Source organism: Podarcis cretensis, assembly GCF_951804945.1.
Source record: "Podarcis cretensis genome assembly, chromosome: 4".
NCBI lineage: Eukaryota > Metazoa > Chordata > Lepidosauria > Squamata > Lacertidae > Podarcis > Podarcis cretensis.
This window is the reverse complement of record NC_137173.1, coordinates 6,132,616-6,151,889: the sequence shown is the minus strand read 5'-3', so window position 1 is coordinate 6,151,889 and position 19,274 is coordinate 6,132,616. Positions and strand designations below refer to the sequence as shown.

The 19,274-nt window shown below is 45.2% G+C and overlaps 3 protein-coding genes across 5 annotated transcripts in view; all 3 read left to right on the top strand.

The window, feature by feature from the left end:
• Nucleotides 1-19,274, top strand: part of LOC307214667 (uncharacterized protein) — a 92,274-nt gene that overhangs the window by 42,194 nt on the left and 30,806 nt on the right. The window contains exons 1-5 of one of the 3 annotated variants that reach the window (XM_079973495.1): nt 2,608-2,683; nt 3,669-4,161; nt 6,718-6,799; nt 7,083-7,165; nt 8,882-9,008. In XM_079973495.1, the coding sequence (XP_079829621.1) occupies nt 3,760-4,161; nt 6,718-6,799; nt 7,083-7,165; nt 8,882-9,008 (694 nt within the window). In that variant the 5' untranslated portion in view covers nt 2,608-2,683; nt 3,669-3,759. Of the gene's footprint in view, nt 1-2,607; nt 2,684-3,668; nt 4,162-6,717; nt 6,800-6,895; nt 7,166-8,881; nt 9,009-19,274 lie in introns of those variants that run through there. The other 2 variants (XM_079973496.1, XM_079973497.1) reach the window with 2 other exon arrangements.
• LOC307214917 (uncharacterized protein) overlaps nt 4,514-19,274 on the top strand; it is a 59,216-nt gene continuing 44,455 nt past the window's right edge. Inside the window, exon 1 of the mRNA XM_079974010.1 lies at nt 4,514-4,607. The gene's annotated coding sequence lies outside the window, so the exon portion shown is untranslated. The remainder of the gene's footprint in view (nt 4,608-19,274) is intronic.
• On the top strand, nt 13,987-18,450 carry LOC307214888 (uncharacterized protein). The gene is made up of 2 exons (XM_079973959.1): nt 13,987-17,062; nt 17,808-18,450. The coding sequence occupies exon 1, from the start codon at nt 14,245-14,247 to the stop codon at nt 15,514-15,516; it is 1,272 nt and encodes a 423-aa protein (XP_079830085.1). The 5' UTR covers nt 13,987-14,244; the 3' UTR covers nt 15,517-17,062; nt 17,808-18,450.

Sequence of the window (19,274 nt, the reverse complement as noted above, 5' to 3'; positions counted from 1 at the left end):
ATGTGTACGGTCGCCATTTCTCCATTGAAACAGACCACAAACCACTGTTAGGGTTGTTCAACCCGAACAAACAAACGCCACAAATTCTCTCCCCCAGAATGTTGCGTTGGTCTATATTCCTGAACGAGTTCCAGTACACCTTGACCCATGTGCCGGGGAAGCGGTTGTGCCACGCTGATGCGCTGAGTCGATTGCCCCTTCCTGGCGGGAGCAATGAGGATCCTGCTCCAGCGGAGCACATAATGATGCTGGAAACACTTCCGGGGGCTCCTGTAACGGCTACTGATATTGCTGAGAAAACGAGGAAAGATGCTGTTCTCTCCCGTGTGCTCACTTGGGTGGGGAGGGGGTGGCCAGGTGGTCCGCATGAAGACAAATTCAGGCCTTATGCGACAAGGCAGCACGAGTTGTCCATGCATAAGGGTTGTCTCCTGTGGGGAGATAGGGTGATCATCCCAGCACCACTGAGAAACAGGGTTCTTGAGACGCTTCACATGGGACACCCGGGAATGGTCAGGATGAAGTCGCTAGCCCGATGTTATGTGTGGTGGCCTGGAATGGACCAGAACATAGAACAATGGGTACGAACATGCAAGGCATGCCAAGAGGTGCGGCCAGAAGTGGCCAGAGCACCAGTTCACTGGTGGGAGCAGTCCAGATCTCCCTGGAGCCGGCTGCACTTAGATTTTGCTGGGCCATTCCAGGGGAAGGTCTTTTTGGTTATCGTCGATGCATATTCCAAATGGTTAGAAGTGGCGATGGTCCCTAGCATGGCATCAGCTGCCGTAATCAAGGTGTTGAGGCAGCTGTTTGCAACCCACGGGTTACCTGAGACCATTGTATCAGATAATGGGGCAGCTTTTGTATCCCAAGAATTCAGGGCATTCTTGGCTGATAACTTCATAAGAGGGGTCACATCCGCGCCCTTTCACCCATCCTCCAATGGGCAGGCGGAGCGCATGGTAAGAACAGCCAAAGAATCCATTGCGAGCTTAATGGAGGGCAACTGGTCAGCTCGCATCTGGCGAATGTTATTTTTGCAGCATGCGACGCCGTGTACTGCGACGGGCAAGTCGCCAGCTGAGCTGCTCTTGGGTAGAAGACTGGTAACGGTGCTGGATTATGTCCACCCGGATAAAATGCCAAACCGTAATTCAAGAGCAACCCCCCAGGCTGAGACTGACACAACAAGGTATCTCGCCCCTGAAGTTCTGGTCTGGGTGAGAAACTATTCACGAGGTTCGCGGTGGGTGGCTGGTGTGGTCACCCGGACTAGTGGACCTGTGTCCTATTATGTGACCTTGGAAAATGGGCAAGTTTGGAAGAGACATATAGATCAGCTGAGGCGCCGGGCGCTCAGCAGAGAGGAGTCTGATAATTCATCCCTGGCTAACGACGCAGAGCTGCAAGACCAGGGTGAAAATGGCCCAGAGGTGCAGTCACCAGGGGCCTCAGCAAATGAACCAGGGTCTGCTGGTCCTCAGGATGACGAGGTACAGGTAGGGGACCCTGAGATGTCTGGGACTCCATCTGTTCCTGACGAAACCCCTATAGCAGCCCCCCTACCACAGGTGACACCCAATCCAGAACCGGCAACACCAGTTGTCAGGAGATCTAGTAGAAGTTGTAGGACCCCACAGTACCTGAAAGATTACGTCTGCTGTGCTCACTAGGGGGGGAGGGGTGTTGTGTATTGAGTCAAAGGATTTTATATTTATTATTATTGTCTGTATTTGCATTAGGGTAAAGTAACTGTCTTTTGGTTCCAGAGGGTACAGCTACTATTGGTTCATTTAAGCTGCTGTATTTGGATCCTCTGTCTTATTGGTTGCCTCCAAAAGGCAGGACTGTGATTGCCTGATATTGTTCCCTCCAAAATGTATCCTTTCTAGTTAGTTAGCTCTCCCCTCCTCAGGCCCCAGTCTTGTTTGCTTTAATAAAGAAGTGTTACTAGAGAACTGTCTCCAGCATATTATGTCAAGAGAGCTGAAATCACAAACCCCACGTCACAACAATTAAGCATTTCTGAAAAGGGAAATGGCATACTTTTGTATATTAGCATAAAAAGCATGCATGTGAAATTACTCATTTACCCATTTAATTTATTACTCGTTATTACTCATTTTGGCAGGGGAAAGGTCTCCCTTGGGAGGTGGTGGACTCTCCTTCCTTGGAGGTTTCTAAGCAGAGATCGGACGGCCATCTGCCATGGATGCTTCAGCGGAGATTCCTGCATAGCTGGGGGTTGGACTAGATGACCCTGGGATCCCCTCCTCTCTCTCCACTCCGGAATTCCAGGAGGAGCTTCCTTGCCTCCTGCAAAGCCCTTTTCCCTGCAAGCTCTTCCTCTGGTTTCTGGCCAAGGGAGGGAGATGCTCAGAGTTCAGCCAGGAGCCTCACCCCCAAAAGGATATCTGGGCATGGGCCTAGCCAGGGGGGGGCAGCTGCCCCCTAAATCCATAAGAAATAATAAGAATCTGAGGTTCTGCCAAGCGAGAGAGGGCTGAGCTGGAGGGACTCGGCTTGGCAAGGGTTAAAGGGAAGTGAGCTGCCTTCCTAGAGAGGCCAGGAAGCAAGAGGGGCTGGTCCTCCAGAGCCAAGGCCCCTCCCTCCCTCCCCAGTCCTTTCCTTGCTTTGGGGTCTCTCCTGCAAGGGCTGCCTCGCTGTCCCCTCCTGGGATCTGGTGAGTCTCCTCTCTCCCCCCCCCAGAGGGTGCAGGGGGGAGACGGGGGGGGGTCCCAGGGCTGCAGCAGGGGAGGAGGCCGGGGGGGTCTGATCCGGGAGGGGCCAGGTCTGCCACGCTCTCCTTCCTGCAGATCAGGGGGTCCCTGACTCCTCTGGCCCTCCGCCCCCCCTTTCTGAAAAAATCTCCCTTCTTTAAACAAAGGAGTCCCTGGGACTTTAACTCTGTGTGACATCGCTCAGCCTCATTGCACAATGGAGGAAACATGTGCAAATGGTTTTTCAAAGCTGGACGAGGAGGTGGACTAGCTCCCCCCCAAAAAAAAACAGGCAGGAAGGAAGGAAAAGTAGCAAAGAGAGGCCAGGAATAAAGAGAGGGATCCCAGGCCATGGTCTGGCTGCTGCATTGGAAACCAGTTTGTGTTAAGCTATCTAATAGAATAATAATAAATAAAAAAATCGAGGGAGATGTCTTTGGCCCCGCCCACTTGGCCCTCAGGGGGTTGGCCAGATACATTCCTGGCCCTCAGAAATGAGAAAAAGAGACCTCACCCCAGGAGTCTGTCTGGAGAGCGGCAGAGAGTCCAAGTGCAAGAAAAGTAGACAGAAGCAGGGGAGTGGGGGTGGGGAGCAACTCCTGAGGACCCCCGGGTGAGGACCCCCACTAGACCAAGCATCCGTTTTTCACAAGATACAAATGACTCCCTTCTCAGTCGGTTCTGACTTCATACATTGACTGGAGGGCAGCAGAAACCAGGTTGATTAATCTCACAGAAATCCCTTCAGTTGCCTCCAAATTTTGCATTGCTTGAAGGCTAGAGACTTATTTCTTCTCCTCTTCCTCTTTCGTTTCAAAAAGATAGCTCATGGTCTGGGATCTGGTCAGTCCAGCCCTGGTTCCCAGCGAGACTCATCCATGCATGCTCAGGGAACCATTTTTCCCCGTCCTACAAATTTTGTAACAGAACAATGTATTTGCTTTGTAGGATTTGCTAGAGCCCCTCATTAAGACAGACAGAACTTGTCAGAAGACCAAAGGGTTCCTTCCGATCTCTCAGAGGCTTTCTGAGAGCACAAATGGATGAGCAAGACTTAGCTGGCCCTGAAGCAGGAAGAGGCCATGCCAACCAAACTGGGAGCAGTGGGGGATTCTGGGAAAACCCAGTGCAGAAGATCCTGGGTGAGGAGGACACCCTCCGCTCAGAGGTGCAGAGCCAGCAGTTGAGGCAGTTCTGCTGCCAGGAGGCCAAAGGACCCCGAGAGGTTTGCAGCCGACTCTACCACTTTTGCCACCAGTGGCTGAAGCCGGAAAGGCACACGAAAGCTGAGATGCTGGACCTGGTGATCTTGGAGCAGTTCCTGGCTGTCCTTCCCCCGGAGATGAAGAGCTGGGTGAGGGACTGCGGAGCAGAGACCAGTTCCCAGGCGGTGGCCCTGGCCGAAGGTTTCCTCCTGAGTCAGGCAGAGGAGAGAAAGCAGGTGAGAGAGACTTTCCTTTGTGGTTTTTTTTAAAGTAATATTTATTAAAGTTTTGACAATATAACACCAACAATAACAACAAAACAACACAAATACAAAAAATAAACAATCAAAAAAATACACAAAATTAGTTTAAACCTTCTATAGTATAACTTTCATTAGCTTGTTTCTTTGACCTCCTCACACCTCCCTTTTTGTATTCTGCTTCAATTTGTTATTTCAGCAAATCCTTTCCATCTTTCCCAAATTTTTATCCATATTTTATTAAGTCAGATTATTTAATTCCAGTCTCTTTCTAAACTTCCTTAATTTTACTATGTTTCTGTAAATAGTCTTTAAATTTCTTCCAATCTTCTTCCACCAACTCTTCTCCCTGGTCTCGAATTCTGCCGGTCATTTCCGCCATTTCCATGTAGTCCATCACCTTCATCTGCCATTCTTCCCGGGTGAATAGATCTTGTGTCTTCCAATATTTCGCGATGAGTATTCTTGCTGCTCTTGTAGCATACATAAAGAAAGTTCTATCCTTCTTTGGCACCAATTGGCCGACCATGCCCAGGAGGAAGGCCTCTGGTTTCTTCAGAAAGGTATACTTAAATACCTTTTTAATTTCATTATAGATCATTTCCCAGAAGGCCTTGATCTTTGGGCACGTCCACCAAAGGTGAAAGAATGTACCTTCCGACTCTTTACATTTCCAACATTTATTTTCGGGCAAATGATAAATTTTTGCAAGCTTGACTGGTGTCATGTACCACCTATATATCATTTTCATTATATTCTCTCTTAAGGCATTACAAGCCGTAAATTTAATATCAGTGGTCCATAACTGTTCCCAGTCAGCCATCATAATGTTATGTCCAACATCTTGTGCCCATTTTATCATAGCTGATTTCACCGTCTCATCCTGAGTATTCCATTTCAGCAGCAAGTTATACATTTTTGACAAATTCTTACTTTTGGAGTCTAGTAGCTGTGTTTCCAGTTTTGATTTTTCCACCTGAAAGCCAATTTTTTTGTCCAAATTATAAGCCTCCATTATTTGATAATAATGAAGCCAATCACGCACTTTATTCTTTAACTTTTCAAAGCTCTGTAATTTCAGTTTTATCTCCTTCTTGTTCCAAAATTTCCCAATATTTCGGCCAACTGGCCTCTATATTGAGTTTTTTCTGAGCTTTCGCTTCCATTGGAGACAGCCGCCTTGGGGTTTTATTTTCCAATAAATCCTTATATCTTATCCAGATATTAAAAAGAGATTTTCTGACAATATGATTCTTAAATGCTTTATGTTCTTTGACCTTATCATACCACAAATATGCATGCCATCCGAATATGTTGTTAAAACCTTCCAAATCCAAAATATCAGTATTCTCAAGAAGTAGCCATTCTTTCAGCCAGCAAAGCGCCGCTGCTTCATAATATAGTTTAAGGTCTGGCAGGGCAAATCCACCTCTTTCTTTAGCATCAGTTAAAATCTTAAATTTTATTCGAGGTTTCTTGCCCTGCCAGACAAATTTTGAGATATCTCTCTGCCACTTCTTGAAACACTCCATCTTATCTATAACTTGCAGTGTTTGAAACAAAAACAACATTCTAGGCAATACATTCATCTTTATAGCAGCGATTCGGCCCAGCATTGATAATTTCAAATTTGACCATATTTCTAAATCCTTTTTCACTTCCGACCAACATTTTTCATAATTGTCCTTAAATAAGTTCACATTTTTAGCTGTCAAATTCACCCCTAAATATTTCACTTTTTTAACCAGTGTTAATCCTGTCTCTTTCTGGAACCTCTCTTTCTCGATCTCTGTTAGATTTTTCTCTAGCACTTTGGTTTTCATTTTGTTCAATTTAAAACCTGCTACCTGGCCAAATTCTTGAATTAGTTCCAGTACTCTCTTAGTACTGGACTCTGGTTCCTGTAATGTCAGTACCAGATCATCAGCAAACGCTTTCAATTTGTACTGTTTTGCTCCAACTTGTATACCTTTAACCAATTGGTCTCTTCTAAATATATTTAACAGAACCTCCAGAACAGATATAAAAAGCAATGGGGAAATTGGGCAACCTTGTCGTGTTCTTTTCTCTATCTTAAATTCTTCTGTAACTACGTTGTTCACTTAGCCTTTTGTTCTGAATAAATTGCACCTATACCATTCTCAAACCCCTGACCAACCCCCATCCCTTGTAAATTTTTCTTCATAAAGCTCCAGGAAATATTGTCGAAAGCTTTCTCCGCGTCCACAAATATAAGAACAGCTTTAGTGTTAATGTTCACTTGTAGTTTCTCCAGAATATTTATTATGTTCCTTGTATTGTCAGACGAATGTCTGCCCGGGAGAAAGCCCTCTTGGTCTTTAGAGAGAGACTTTCCTTTGGGTACTCCCAGGGGGCTCCAAACAGGAGAACATCCCATAATGGTCTGCTGATGACCCATCCATTTTCTGGGAAAGCATCCATGGAATGAGATCTCACACCTTTCAAGTCTTTGTTATTCTCTTTCCTACATTTCTCACCATTTTCTGTTTTGAATCCATGTTTCTTTTTCAGGGAAAGCATCTCTTTGCAGAAATGGACCTGGATTCCTGTGAGGCAGAGAGGCCTCCGTTGGACACCAGAGAGAGGCCACTGGGTAAGGAGGAAGGTGGGTTTTCTCCATTTGGTCTCATTCTGTTGGTTTCCCAACTCATCTGAGGGTTCTTTTCATCTTGTTTTGGGGGGGACAGTTGGGAACAAGGGTCCAGAGGAGGAGAGATGTATTTCTGCACAACAAACATATGAAATGGGCACAAACCTCCAAATGCTCTCAGCAGGTAAGGATTTCTCAAAGGCCCATCTGCAGTTAGAGATGCCCTGTTTCACCTGTGAGAGAAGCAGGCACTCCTGGCGTCCTGCTTACCTTTTTTCTCTTGCAGGTGGCAGAAGGATGCCGGCAAGACCTCCTGATCCGTCTTTTCATGGGGGCAGAAGGGAAGCAGCGGCTGTGGAACCAGATCAGGTCAGGGGAAGCTGCCTTGTGGGGACAGAGGCCGAGGGATGGAGCAATGTCATGGACTGGTTGGGGACAGAAGAATGGTGGGAGGATGCAGCTGGGGAACCAGGAAGGGAAGATGGCTGAGCGCCCAAGAAGTAGAGGTAGAAGAAGGACTGGCGGTCAGAGGGGGAAGAGGGAGAAGCCTGGGAAGAGGAGGTTTCAGAAGCTGAAGTGGTAATAAGGCTTAGTGAGCTGGGAGACTCTGTGGCAGAATGCAGTGCAGAATCAGAGGCAGAAGAGGAAGGAGGCGAGTGGGAGAGGAAGGTCGAGAGGCAGAGGTGAGTCAGGATAAGGAAGAGCCACCGGTGGCTCCCTCTCCTTCTGCCAGAAGCCACCCTCCCTGCTTTTCTCTCAGAGCCAGGAGACCCCGTGCATTGCAGGAATCTCTGCTAGATCATCCAAGACAGATGGCCATCCAAAAGAGGCTGATTTCATTTCTAGATTGATCACGGAATGCTAATATTGGTTTCTAAGCAGTGGGCAAATGAGAACAAATAGTGGCCTGGATTCACCTAACCAACCCCATCGGCTGCAAAATGGGGCCTGCCCCCCATTCCTCCCCATCTCCATGCCCCCATGAACCCCTGGATTTTGACTTTAGGGCATTGGGAGGGGAGGAGAAAGTGGATCCTTCCATTGGGGAAGAATGACTTGGAAAACACATGGTGGAGAACAGCCTATTTGCACAAAAAAGAATACGCATAATTAAAACTTAGAATAAAATAAGCATCCATAAATAAAATGTGCAGCAAAGCAATCCTCTTGAAACAACTTCCCTGCGTGAGTGCCTGAGGGCCCTGCTGCTGCTGCTCCTGCTGGCCAGGAGGACTCGGAGTGGCGCAATGTTCTTTTTAAAATGTTTTAAAATGTTTTTAAATGTTTTTTTTAAAACCCTGAAGGACCAGGTGCACAGCCTGGGATTCATTCTGGACTCACAGTGTCCATGGAGGCACAAGTCAATTGTGTGTCCAGGGCAGCTGTTTATCAGCTCCATCTGTTATGCAGGCTGAGACCCTACCTGCCCGCAGACTGTCTCACCAGAGTGGTGCATGCTCTGGTTATCTCTCGCTTGGACTACTGCGATGTGCTCTATGTGAGGCTACTTTTGAAGGTGACCCGGAAACTACAACTAATCCAAAATGCGGCAGCTAGACTGGTGACTGTGAGCGACCGTCGAGACCATATAAACTGGTCTTGAAAGACCTACACTGGCTCCCAGTACGTTTCCGAGCATAATTCAAAAGGCCTCGGTCCAGTATATGTGAAGGAGCGTCTCCACCTCCATCGTTCTGCCCAGACACTGAGGTCCGGCGCCGAGGGCCTTCTGGCGGTTCCCTCGCTGCGAGAAGCCAAGTTACAGGGAACCAGGCAGAGGGCCTTCTCGGTAGTGGCACCTGCCCTGTGGAACTTCCCACCAGATGTCAAAGAGAAAAATAACTACCAAACTTTTAGAAGACATCTAAAGGCAGCCCTGTTTAGGGAAGCTTTTAATGTTTAATAGCTTATTGTATTTTAGTGTTTTGTTGGAAGCCGCCCAGAGTCCTGGCTGGGTAAACCCAGCCAGATGGGCGGGGTATAAATAAATTATTATTATTATTATTAGGAAAGAAACAACGGAGCATTGTGTAGCAGATCATATTTCTGCTGTCTCAGAGGAGGACATTTCCCTTTTTCTTTTAGGGTCCAGTGTGCTTTGAAGATGTTGCTGTTCGTTTCACGGACGAGGAGTGGGCGTTGCTCGATCCTGACCAGAGAGCTCTGCATAAGGACGTCATGGAGGAGAATCGTGGGATTGTAGCCTCTCTTGGTAAGGCTCCTTGTGGGATCATATCTGCCTGGAAATTCAAAAAATACCTCAATGTGACCAACCTCATCTATTTTCACAGAGCTCAACAGCGCCCCCATAACACCTGGGAACCTAACACCCCCACAATAAAGAGTAAATTACAGTTTTTTCTTTGAACAATCTTCCTCAAATTATTCCTTTTTCTACCAGGATTGGGCTGGTCTGAACTTTTGAGGCAATCTTAAATGTCAGCTTCAGAATTGTTAGGAAAGATAAGTAGCTTCAGGTTTTTGTTTTTGCTCCTGTCAGTCTTGGGTTGACCAAAGAGACGATGGACATTGGAGATGGAGGGGATGCCATGACTGGGCCAAACAAAATCCATCCCAGAGAATAATAATAATAATAATAATAATAATAATAATAATAATAATAATTTTTTATTTATACCCCGCCCTCCCCAGCCAAGGCCGGGCTCAGAGCGGCTTACAAGCAATAATAAAAACAAGATGAATGATTACAACTTAAAAACAAAAATAAAATACATCATTAAAATAATGGAACATTAAAATATTAAAATGTAGCCTCATCGCAGGAGGAGAAGGAAAAGAAAGAAAAAAAGAGAGGGAGGGAGGCAATCAAATTGGCTCCAAGCCAAAGGCCAGGCTGAACAACTCTCTCTTACAGGCCCTGCGGAAAGAAATCAGATCCCGCAGGGCCCTGGTCTCATGAGGCAGAGCGTTCCACCAGGCCGGAGCCAGAGTTGAAAAGGCCCTGGCTCTGGTTGAAGCCAATCTAACTTCCTTAGGGCCTAGGACCACTAGGGTGTTGTTATTTATGGACCTTGAGGCTCTCCGTGGGGGCATACCAGGAGAGGCGGTCCCATAGGTACGAGGGTCCTAGACTGTGAAGGGCTTTAAAGGTCAAAAGCAGCACCTTAAATCTGACCCTGTACTCCACCGGGAGCCAGTGCAGCTTGAAAAGCACTGGGTGAATATGCTCCCATGGCAGAGACCCCGTGAGGAGCCTCGCTGCAGCATTCTGCACCCGCTGGAGTTTATGGGACAGCTTCAAGGGCAGCCCCGCATAAAGCGAATTACAGTAATCAAGCCTGGAGATGACCGTCGCATGAATCACTGTGGCCAGGTCGGGGCGGGAAAGGTAAGGGACCAACTGCTTGATGCGGCTAAGGTGGAAAAATGTTGCCTTGGCTGTTGCTGTAACTTGCGCCTCCATGGAAAGGGAGGCGTCAAGGATTACACCCAAACTCTTAACGGAAGGCAATGGCATTAATTGGGCCCCCGCAAGAGAAGGGAGTTGGTCCCTCATCCCCATGCCATCCCGACCTAGCCATAGGACATCTGTCTTCGAAGGATTTAGTTTCAATCGGCTCCCACGAAGCCATCCAGCCACAGCTTCCAAGCATCTGGTCAGTGTGTTCGGGGTCGAGTCGGTGTGGCCATCCATCAGCAGATAGAGCTGAGTGTCATCAGCATATTGGTGACAGCCCAGCCCAAAGCTCCGGATAATCTGGGCAAGGGGGCGCATAAAGATGTTAAAAAGCATTGGGGAGAGAATTGCGCCCTGCGGCACTCCACACACCAAGGAGTGGCGCGACGACATTTCCCTCCCTAGTGCCACCCTCTGTCCCCAACCAGAGATAAAAGAGCACAACCAGTTATGGGCTATGCCCTGTATCCCCACGTCTGCGAGGCGGTGGTCCAGAAGATCATGATCGACCATGTCAAAGGCTGCTGACAAATCTAAAAGGATCAGCAGTCCTGATCCGCCTCGATCCAGTTGTCTACGGAGATCATCTGTTAGGGCAACCAGAGCCGTCTCCGTCCCAAAACCAGGACGGAAACAGGACTGAAATGGATCTAATGCCGATGTTTCCTCCAGAAACCTACCAAGCTGTTCAGCAACCACTCTCTCAATTACCTTACCCAGGTATGGAAGATTTGAAACTGGGCGGTAATTGGATAGGTCTAAGGGATCTAATGAAGTTTTTTTTAAGAGTGGACACACCACTGCTTCCTTCAGTTCCCCTGGGAATGTCCCCATGTCAAGGGACAAATTGATAATTTCAACCAGGGGGGTCCGCGCAACATCTGGACACTCCCTAATCAGCCAAGACGGGCACGGATCAAGGAGGCAGGTGGTGGGCCTACCAGCTTGGAGGAATCTATCCACATCAGTAGGGAGTATCTGATCAAAATGGTCCAACACTGGACCTGAAGTCAGTCGAGGGGCCTCCAGTTCAGTCACTGTATCTAAATTGGCAGGGAGGTCACGGTGGAGCAACAGGGATTTCTCCGCAAAAAAACTCGCGAATGCCTCACAGCTGTGGGTCGAATTTGTGCTTAAATTTGGTTGTCCTCCTAAGGACGTTATTGACCTAATTATTCTAAAAAGTTGTGCCGGGCGAGAGCTAGCGGATGCAATGGAAGCTGCAAAGTAAGATTTCTTAGCAGCTTTCATAGCCATCTCATAGGCTTTCATAAGCGTCCTATAAGATGTTTTTGAGGCTCCGTCACGAGTCCGTCGCCATACTCGCTCTAGCCGTCTGAGATCCCGCTTCATTTTCTGGAGCTCCTCAGTAAACCAAGGGGCCCGGTTTCGACGGGGTCGCAGAGGGTGCTTAGGCGCAATCTCATCAATGGCTGCCAAGAAGAGCTAGGCTTATGGAATCTCAGGTAGTAGTAGCAGTGATGATGATGATGATGATGATGATGATGATGATAGTAATAGTAATACAGTGGTACCTCGGTTTACAAACTTAATCTTTTCCAGAACAGGACAGTTCTTAAATCGAGGTACCACTGTAGTAATAATAATAATAATAATTTTTATTTCTACCTCCCATCTGGCTGGGTTGCCCCAGCCACTCTGGGCGGCTTCCAACACATATATCATCATGAAACATAAATAATAATAATCTGATTCCATGTAAAAAGAACAATAATTTTAAAATGAACTTATACTAGTGGCCAAAATTGTGGAAACCTTTTGTGGAAAGTGAGTAATACCATAAAATTATATAGCAATGGAAATATCATTTAATGAAAAATGTAATGCAATGACTTTTATGAAGGAATATTTATTGGAGCAGCAGTCATAAAGAAAAAATGTGAAACCTTTGGTAACCATTGGTAACCTTTAAGCTTTCATTACGGCCTTACAACACCTTCCCATGAAGTGAACAAAATTTTTAGTTCTGCAGCTGTAATAATGTGAAACCAAGGCTGAATTATTGCCTCTGTTAATTGGGCTTTATTGCTGGGTTGCTTCTGTTTAACAAGTTTCTTTAGTCGATTGCATAGCTGAATCCTGTTGAAATAAATAAATAAATATGCTTCAGTATCTGGGAAAAGATCACCTGCGGAATGCTTCAGTTTGGGCTCAAGCATTTCATTTATTTATTTGGGGTGCGTTTAAAGTTAAAGGGACCCCTGACTGCTAAGTCCAGTGGCGAACGACTCTTGGGTTGTGGCGCTCATCTCACTTTATTGGCCAAGGGAGCCGGCGTACAGCTTCCAGGTCGTGTGGTCAGCATGACTAATCCTCTTCTGGCGAACCAGATCAGAGCACAGAAATGCCGTTTAAAACCAACCAACTTGTTAGCAATCACGTAACACACTGACAAAAGTCAACCTAAGCATGTTGTGCTTCCTTTTTCTGCTTATTTGGCTATTATGTTTGATAGAATACAGATAATTGAACAAACTTTCTTGGATTGCATTCTTGATTAAATTATCTTCCCACTGATAATAACTTTATAATATTACTCGAAAAGAAGTGGGGTTATGAGCCATCAAACCTCTGAAATACACTTTTTTCCCAAAAGGCTTCCACAGTTTTGGCCACTGTTGTTGTTGTTTAATCGCTTAGTCGTGTCCGACTCTTCGTGATCCCAGGGACCAGAGCACGCCAGGCACTCCTGTCTTCCACTGTCTCCCGCAGTTTGCTCAAACTCATGCTCGTAGCTTCGAGAACACTGTCCAACCATCTCGCAGCGTTTCCTGCTTGGCAGGGGGTTGGACTCGATGGCCCTTGTGGTCTCTTCCAACTCTATGATTCTATTCTATGATTCATCCTCTGTCGTCCCCTTCTCCTTGTGCCCTCCAACTTTCCCATATAGCTTTAACTATATGGACCTTTGTTGGCAAGGTGATGTCTCTGCTTTTAAAGATACTATCTAAGTTGGTCATTGCTTTTCTCTCAAAAAGCAGGCGTCTTTAAATTTCGTGACTGCTGTCACCATCTGCAGTGATCATGGAGCCCAAGGAAATAAAATCTCTCACTGCCTCCACTTCTTCCCCTTCTATCTGCCAGGAGGTGATGGGACCAGTGGCCATGATCTTCCTTTTTTTGATGTTGAGCTTCAGACCATATTTTGCACTCTCCTCTTTCACCCTCAATAAAAGGTTCTTTAATTCCTCCTCACTTTCTGCCCTCAAAGTTGTGTCATCTGCATATCTGATATTTCTTCCGGCAATCTTAATTTTGGCTTGGGATTCATCAAGCCCAGCCTTTCGCATGATGAATTCTGCATATAAGTTATGTTACATATGCCTCTGTCCACCCTTCTGTCGCAAAGACCCTCTGCTGATTAGAGGGTGCTCCAGCTTCTGAAGAGTTCTGAAGCTGCGGGTCGCTGTTTGATGCTGTTCCACCGACTGGAGTTTGCTCGGTTACCGGCCGGTGGGCTGGAGCCAGCTGGGGGCCTGCCAAATGCCCCCGTTTCCCTTGAACGCATCCCACCAGATTGGGCTGGTCTCAACTTCGGAGGCCATCTTAAATGTCAGCTTCAGAATTGTTAGGGAAGCTGAGTAGCTTCAGGTTTTTGTTTTTGCTCCTGTCAGTCTTGGGTTGACCAAAGAGACGACTGGCAGCGAAGCTCAGGTGCTGCCAGCAAGAGAAGAAGCAGGCCTAGAGAGAGGAGAGTTAGCAGCGGAAGGCAGAGAGGAGGGGTAGAGCAACTGTCATCTGAGCTCTGTTTCCTGCTTCTGCTCTCATGTGTCTTTGTCATATGACACAACTCCTTTAAGTTCTTCTCCATTTATTCCGGAGGCTCTAATCCCTTTTTGTCTCCATTGCAGATTCTGATGAATTGGATATCGAGAACAAAGGTGACCGTGAAAAAATCCCCAGAGAGGAGAAGCCACGTAAAAATTTGGAGTGTGGAGAAAGCTGCAGTGAGAGCTCCCATTACACTTACCATCAACAAAATCTTATTGGAAATAAACTCTATCAGTGCATGGAATGTGGAAAAAGCTTCAGTCACAGCCAGAATCTTGCTTCCCATCAAAGAATTCATACAGGGGAGAAACCCTATCAGTGTGTGGAATGTGGAAAGAGCTTCAGTCAGAGCTCCCATCTCACTTCCCATCAAAGAATTCATACAGGGGAGAAACCCTATCAGTGTGTGGAATGTGGAAAGAGCTTCACTGATAGCTCCTCTCTCACCTCCCATCAAAGGATTCATACAGGGGAGAAACCTTATCAGTGCAAGAAATGTGGAAAGAGCTTCAGTCACAGCCACAATCTCACTTCCCATCAAAGAATTCATACAGGGGAGAAACCCTATCAGTGTGTGGAATGTGGAAAGAGCTTCAATCAGAGCTCCGCTCTCACTTCCCATAAAAGAATACATACAGGGGAGAAACCTTATCAGTGTGTGGAATGTGGAAAGAGCTTCAGTCACAGCCACCATCTCACTTCCCATCAAAGAATTCATATAGTGGCCAAACCCTATCAGTGTGTGGAATGTGGAAAGAGCTTCAGTCACAGCCACCATCTCACTTCCCATCAAAGAATTCATACAGTGGGGAAACCCTATCAGTGTGTGGAATGTGGAAAGAGCTTCACTGATAGCTCCTTTCTCACTTCCCATCAAAGAATTCATATAGGGACAAAACCCTATCAGTGTGTGGAATGTGGAAAGAGCTTCAGAAACAGCCGCAATCTCACTTCCCATCAAAGAATTCATACAGGGGAGAAACCCTATCAGTGTGTAGAATGTGAAAAGAGCTTCATTCAGAGCTCCTCTCTCATTTCCCATCAAAGAATTCATACAGGGGAGAAACCCTATCAGTGTGTGGAATGTGGAAAGAGCTTCACTGATAGCTCCTCTCTCACTTCCCATCAAAGAATTCATACAGGGGCAAAACCCTATCAGTGTGTGGAATGTGGAAAGAGCTTCCGTCAGAGCTCCCATCTCACTTCCCATCAAAGAATTCATACAGGGGAGAAACCCTATCAGTGTGTGGAATGTGGAAAGAGCTTCCGTCAGACCTTCTCTCTCACTTCCCATCAAAAAATTCATACAGGGTTGAAACCCTATCAGTGTGTGGAATGTGGAAAGAGCTTCACTCATACCTCCTCTCTCACTACCCATCAAAGGATTCATACAGGGGAGAAACCTTATCAGTGTGTGGAATGTGGAAAGAGCTTCAGTCAGAGCTCCCATCTCACTACCCATCAAAGAATTCACACAGGGGAGAAACCTTATCAGTGTGTGGAATGTTGAAAGAGCTTCAGTCAGAGCCACAATCTCACTTCCCATCAAAGAATCCATACAAAGGTGGGAAAAACCATTATACAGCTTTAGAATCCAGGCTTTGGCTAATTAATGTGTATGAAGATCAAAGTATTATGGGCCTTAATTTATCATGAGTTAAAAAAAGTGTTTGGAATAACCTTTCTAAAAAGACCAGAGGGGTTTCTGTTACGTATTGTTGGCAGGGACATCCCGAATGCCTTTAGAGAGGTATTTTTATATGCAACGGCCACAGCTCGGACTTAGGTGGGAAAGGGGTGGAAGGAAGACAAAAACGGACTGGCATAACAAGCTACAAGAATTTGCTGAAATGGTGCAGTTGACAAATAGCCTGAGAGGCACTTCAAAACAAAAAATTATTTAAAAACGGGATAGATATATGTTCAAAAATACAGTAAAGTTTCGTATCTATGCTAGCATTCAATTGACATTGGAAAGAGACTGAGTTGAGAAATAAGACCAAGGGTACATATTGATATAGGAATGTATTAGAAAAAAATGTAAAGAAATATACAATAATAAGAATATATTCATATGTGAAAAAGGAATATACAACGGGATAGACAGGAAGTCCCAAGTGTTGGTACATATATGATTTTGGAATAATTTTTTCTCCTTGTTTTTTTTTTTAGCATGTCAACTTTGTATACATGTTGAAAATCATAGTAAAATAAGCCTTGTGATGTCACATGATCATGTTTACCGATGTAACATAAGAACATTAATAAATAATTAAAAAAAATACATCTAATGCCCTTTTAACATGTGATGTTTTGTGTTTTTATGTGGTGCTTTTATGTTGTAACCATCCTGAGACCTGTGGGTGTAGGGAATAGGCTACAACCCTTAAAGTCCTAGGTGTCTTTGACCCATCCCCCAATAAAATATTTGAGGATGCCACCCCCCAGTTTTTGGTGTCCCCCCCAAAAAAAAACACAACCTTTTATCCTTCTCTTAAAAAATAAAAAAATTAACTCACAAATGTCATGAGAAAAACAAAATACAATAAAATACAAACGTGGACAGGTCCCATCTTTCCGGGCAAAACGCAAAAGTTTCTTTAAAAGAGGCTTTCCCAAACTTGGGTCCCCAGCAGCTCCCGGACTACAGCTCCCATCATCCCTCCCTATTGGTCCTGCTAGCTAGGGATGATGGGAGCCGTAGTCCAAAACCAGCTGGAGACCCAAGTTTGCTTCAAAGGGAAAGTAGGCTGGCCCTGTGACACCCTCTGCTGGACAAAAGCACTGCCCCAGAATCTGAACCACTCCCAGTACTGCTAATTGGAATTAATAGAGCGCAAAACAGAAGTTTGATCAGCACTTCAACCTTTAGGGAGCTTCTAGGTGCTTTCTGCGCCACCTAGAGTACCCACAGAATTGTGGCTTCTGCTGGCAACACACATAGGAGAACAAATGAAAGACAAACACAAGGGGCAGTTAAAAACCTGGAAAGGGCCATACCAAATGGACATCCGGTGTGAAGAGGTCACTTTCCCCACTGCTGAACAATGCCACAGGTAGAGGAGATGGAATGCTAGAAGTGTTCTCCCAGGCAAGGGGAGCTGCTGGGAAATTGAAGTACGGGCTCAAAGTATTACTTTTTTAAAAAGTTGCCGCCTTTATAGGCATTGCCATTCAAATGGCATGCATGCATCATGTGACTGATTGTGCAAGGCGGGCCTTACCTGGCCCCCCATCAATATTTTATTCAAGTCGGCAGCACTGGGTCGTGTGGTTTCCAAATTAGATAAAGGCATGAATCTCCTTCCTTTGCACATGTTCCAGCTTGTCAATATCCTCATTTATTCTTTTTAAAATTTATTTGCGTTCATCTGAAGATTTTACAATATAAATATACAGGATGAAAGCATGGCTTTCTCAAAAACAAGTGAAGCCAGAGAAACCTCTTTTTTTTTTTTTTTTGGATGGAGTTACAAACTTTGTTGATCAGGGAACTGCTGTTGAAATAGTGCATCTCGATTTCAGTAAGGCTTTTGACAAAGTCCTCTGTGATATTTATGTGAGGAAGGTGGTAAAATGTGGGCTGAATGAGGCAACTGTTAGGTGGATTTGACTGACCGAACCCAAAGAGGACTCCTTCATGGTTCCTCCTCATCCTGGGGAAAAGTGACCAGAGGGGTGCTGCAGGGTTCTGTCCTGGGCCCATTGGTCTTGATAAATGACATGGATGAAGGAACTGAGGGGATGCTCATCACATTTGCAGACAACACCAAAGGGATCATAATGGCGTCCTCTCTCCAGCAACAGACAGGGAGACACAGAACAGTGCAAAAGCACAGCAGATCAGAAGAGATAAGACTGACTTCCGTTCTTACACTTTCCAAGCCTAGGAAAGTAAACAGCTTCATGTTCAAAATGAACTTTCTTAAACACCCTTTTTGTTAGGTATCCCAAACCAAGCGCTGCCAAAAGAAAAATGGATATTATTTATGTATGCTACAACAGCGGCCAGAATCTTGATTGCACAATATTGGAAGACAGAAGACATACCATCAAAGGAATAAAGGCAAGAAAAACTGATAAACTATGCAGAGTTGGCTAAGCTAACAGATAAACTATGAGAGAAGGACAAAAAGGACTTCAAAAGAGTCTGGGAACCATTTACAGTCTATTTGCAGAAACAACAAAATGGACTGGATTCACTGGCAGGGTTTGAATAAACGTTCACAACTTTATTTCAGTAACAGACACTTTAGAGAAATGATTTGGGAAACTGCTTTTATATAAGAAAAGCAGGATACAACAAATAAAGCTAAATAATTCAGCAGAGGGGAAGTTGAGGGAAGTCCAAAAGAGGGGAGGGAAAACAATGGCAAATAACATGGTGATTGAGATCTGTATTTTTATTTGTTATAAAATTCAATAAATATTCATTTATTTATTTTTAAGAAAGTAAAGAGAGACATGTGACATACTAGCCACATATCCAGCAATGGGAGGAGTGAATTGCTAATACAACACACATGATTGCAGATGTTACAGAAATGACATGGGGTGGCAAATCTTTAAAGTTGTCACAATGTGTTCAATTCTGGGTATCACCGAAGGGATGTGTCTGCAAGCATTGGATAGTGAATTTTAAGTTATGGTGGGGTGATGGGCTGAAATTTAGCCAAGCTTTGCTTTTTGGTAGAAAAAAGATGGAAGGATTGGTTTTCAGAGTTTCGAATAGAGAGTGTTAAGAAGTGGGAGGTGAAAGCGGTGATGTTTTGAAGCAGAGCTGGCGATATCAAGCATTTGAGTGATTATCTGGGGATTTTCATCACTTTGTCTGTTATTCAAATCAGACTTCAAATAGGCTAAAGTCCAGCCAAGGTTTAAAGCACATACAAATTCATAATTAGGTGGAATGTGCCTTGTCCAAACTTTTATTACTGGCTTTTGGTGGGAAAGTTGAGTTGTTGGGTTGTCTGAATGCTGAAGTTCTGATCTATTTAAAGTTTCAGATCTATAAGCCTGCTTGCTAAGCAAAAAGAAATAGGAAAGCATATGTATCAGATATGTCTTAGGACATCAAACTGGGAACGTGGATTTTAAACTAACTGAAAAGGTTTTATGCCCTTGGGAATTTGGTCTCTTAAATCTTAAATCTACCCCTTCGCCTTCCTTGAGTCCCTGGTAAGAAAAGCCAATCATGGCTTTATTCAAATAGTAATTTAGTCAGGTGATGCAACACTTCAAATGGTATAATAGATTGCTGAATCATGT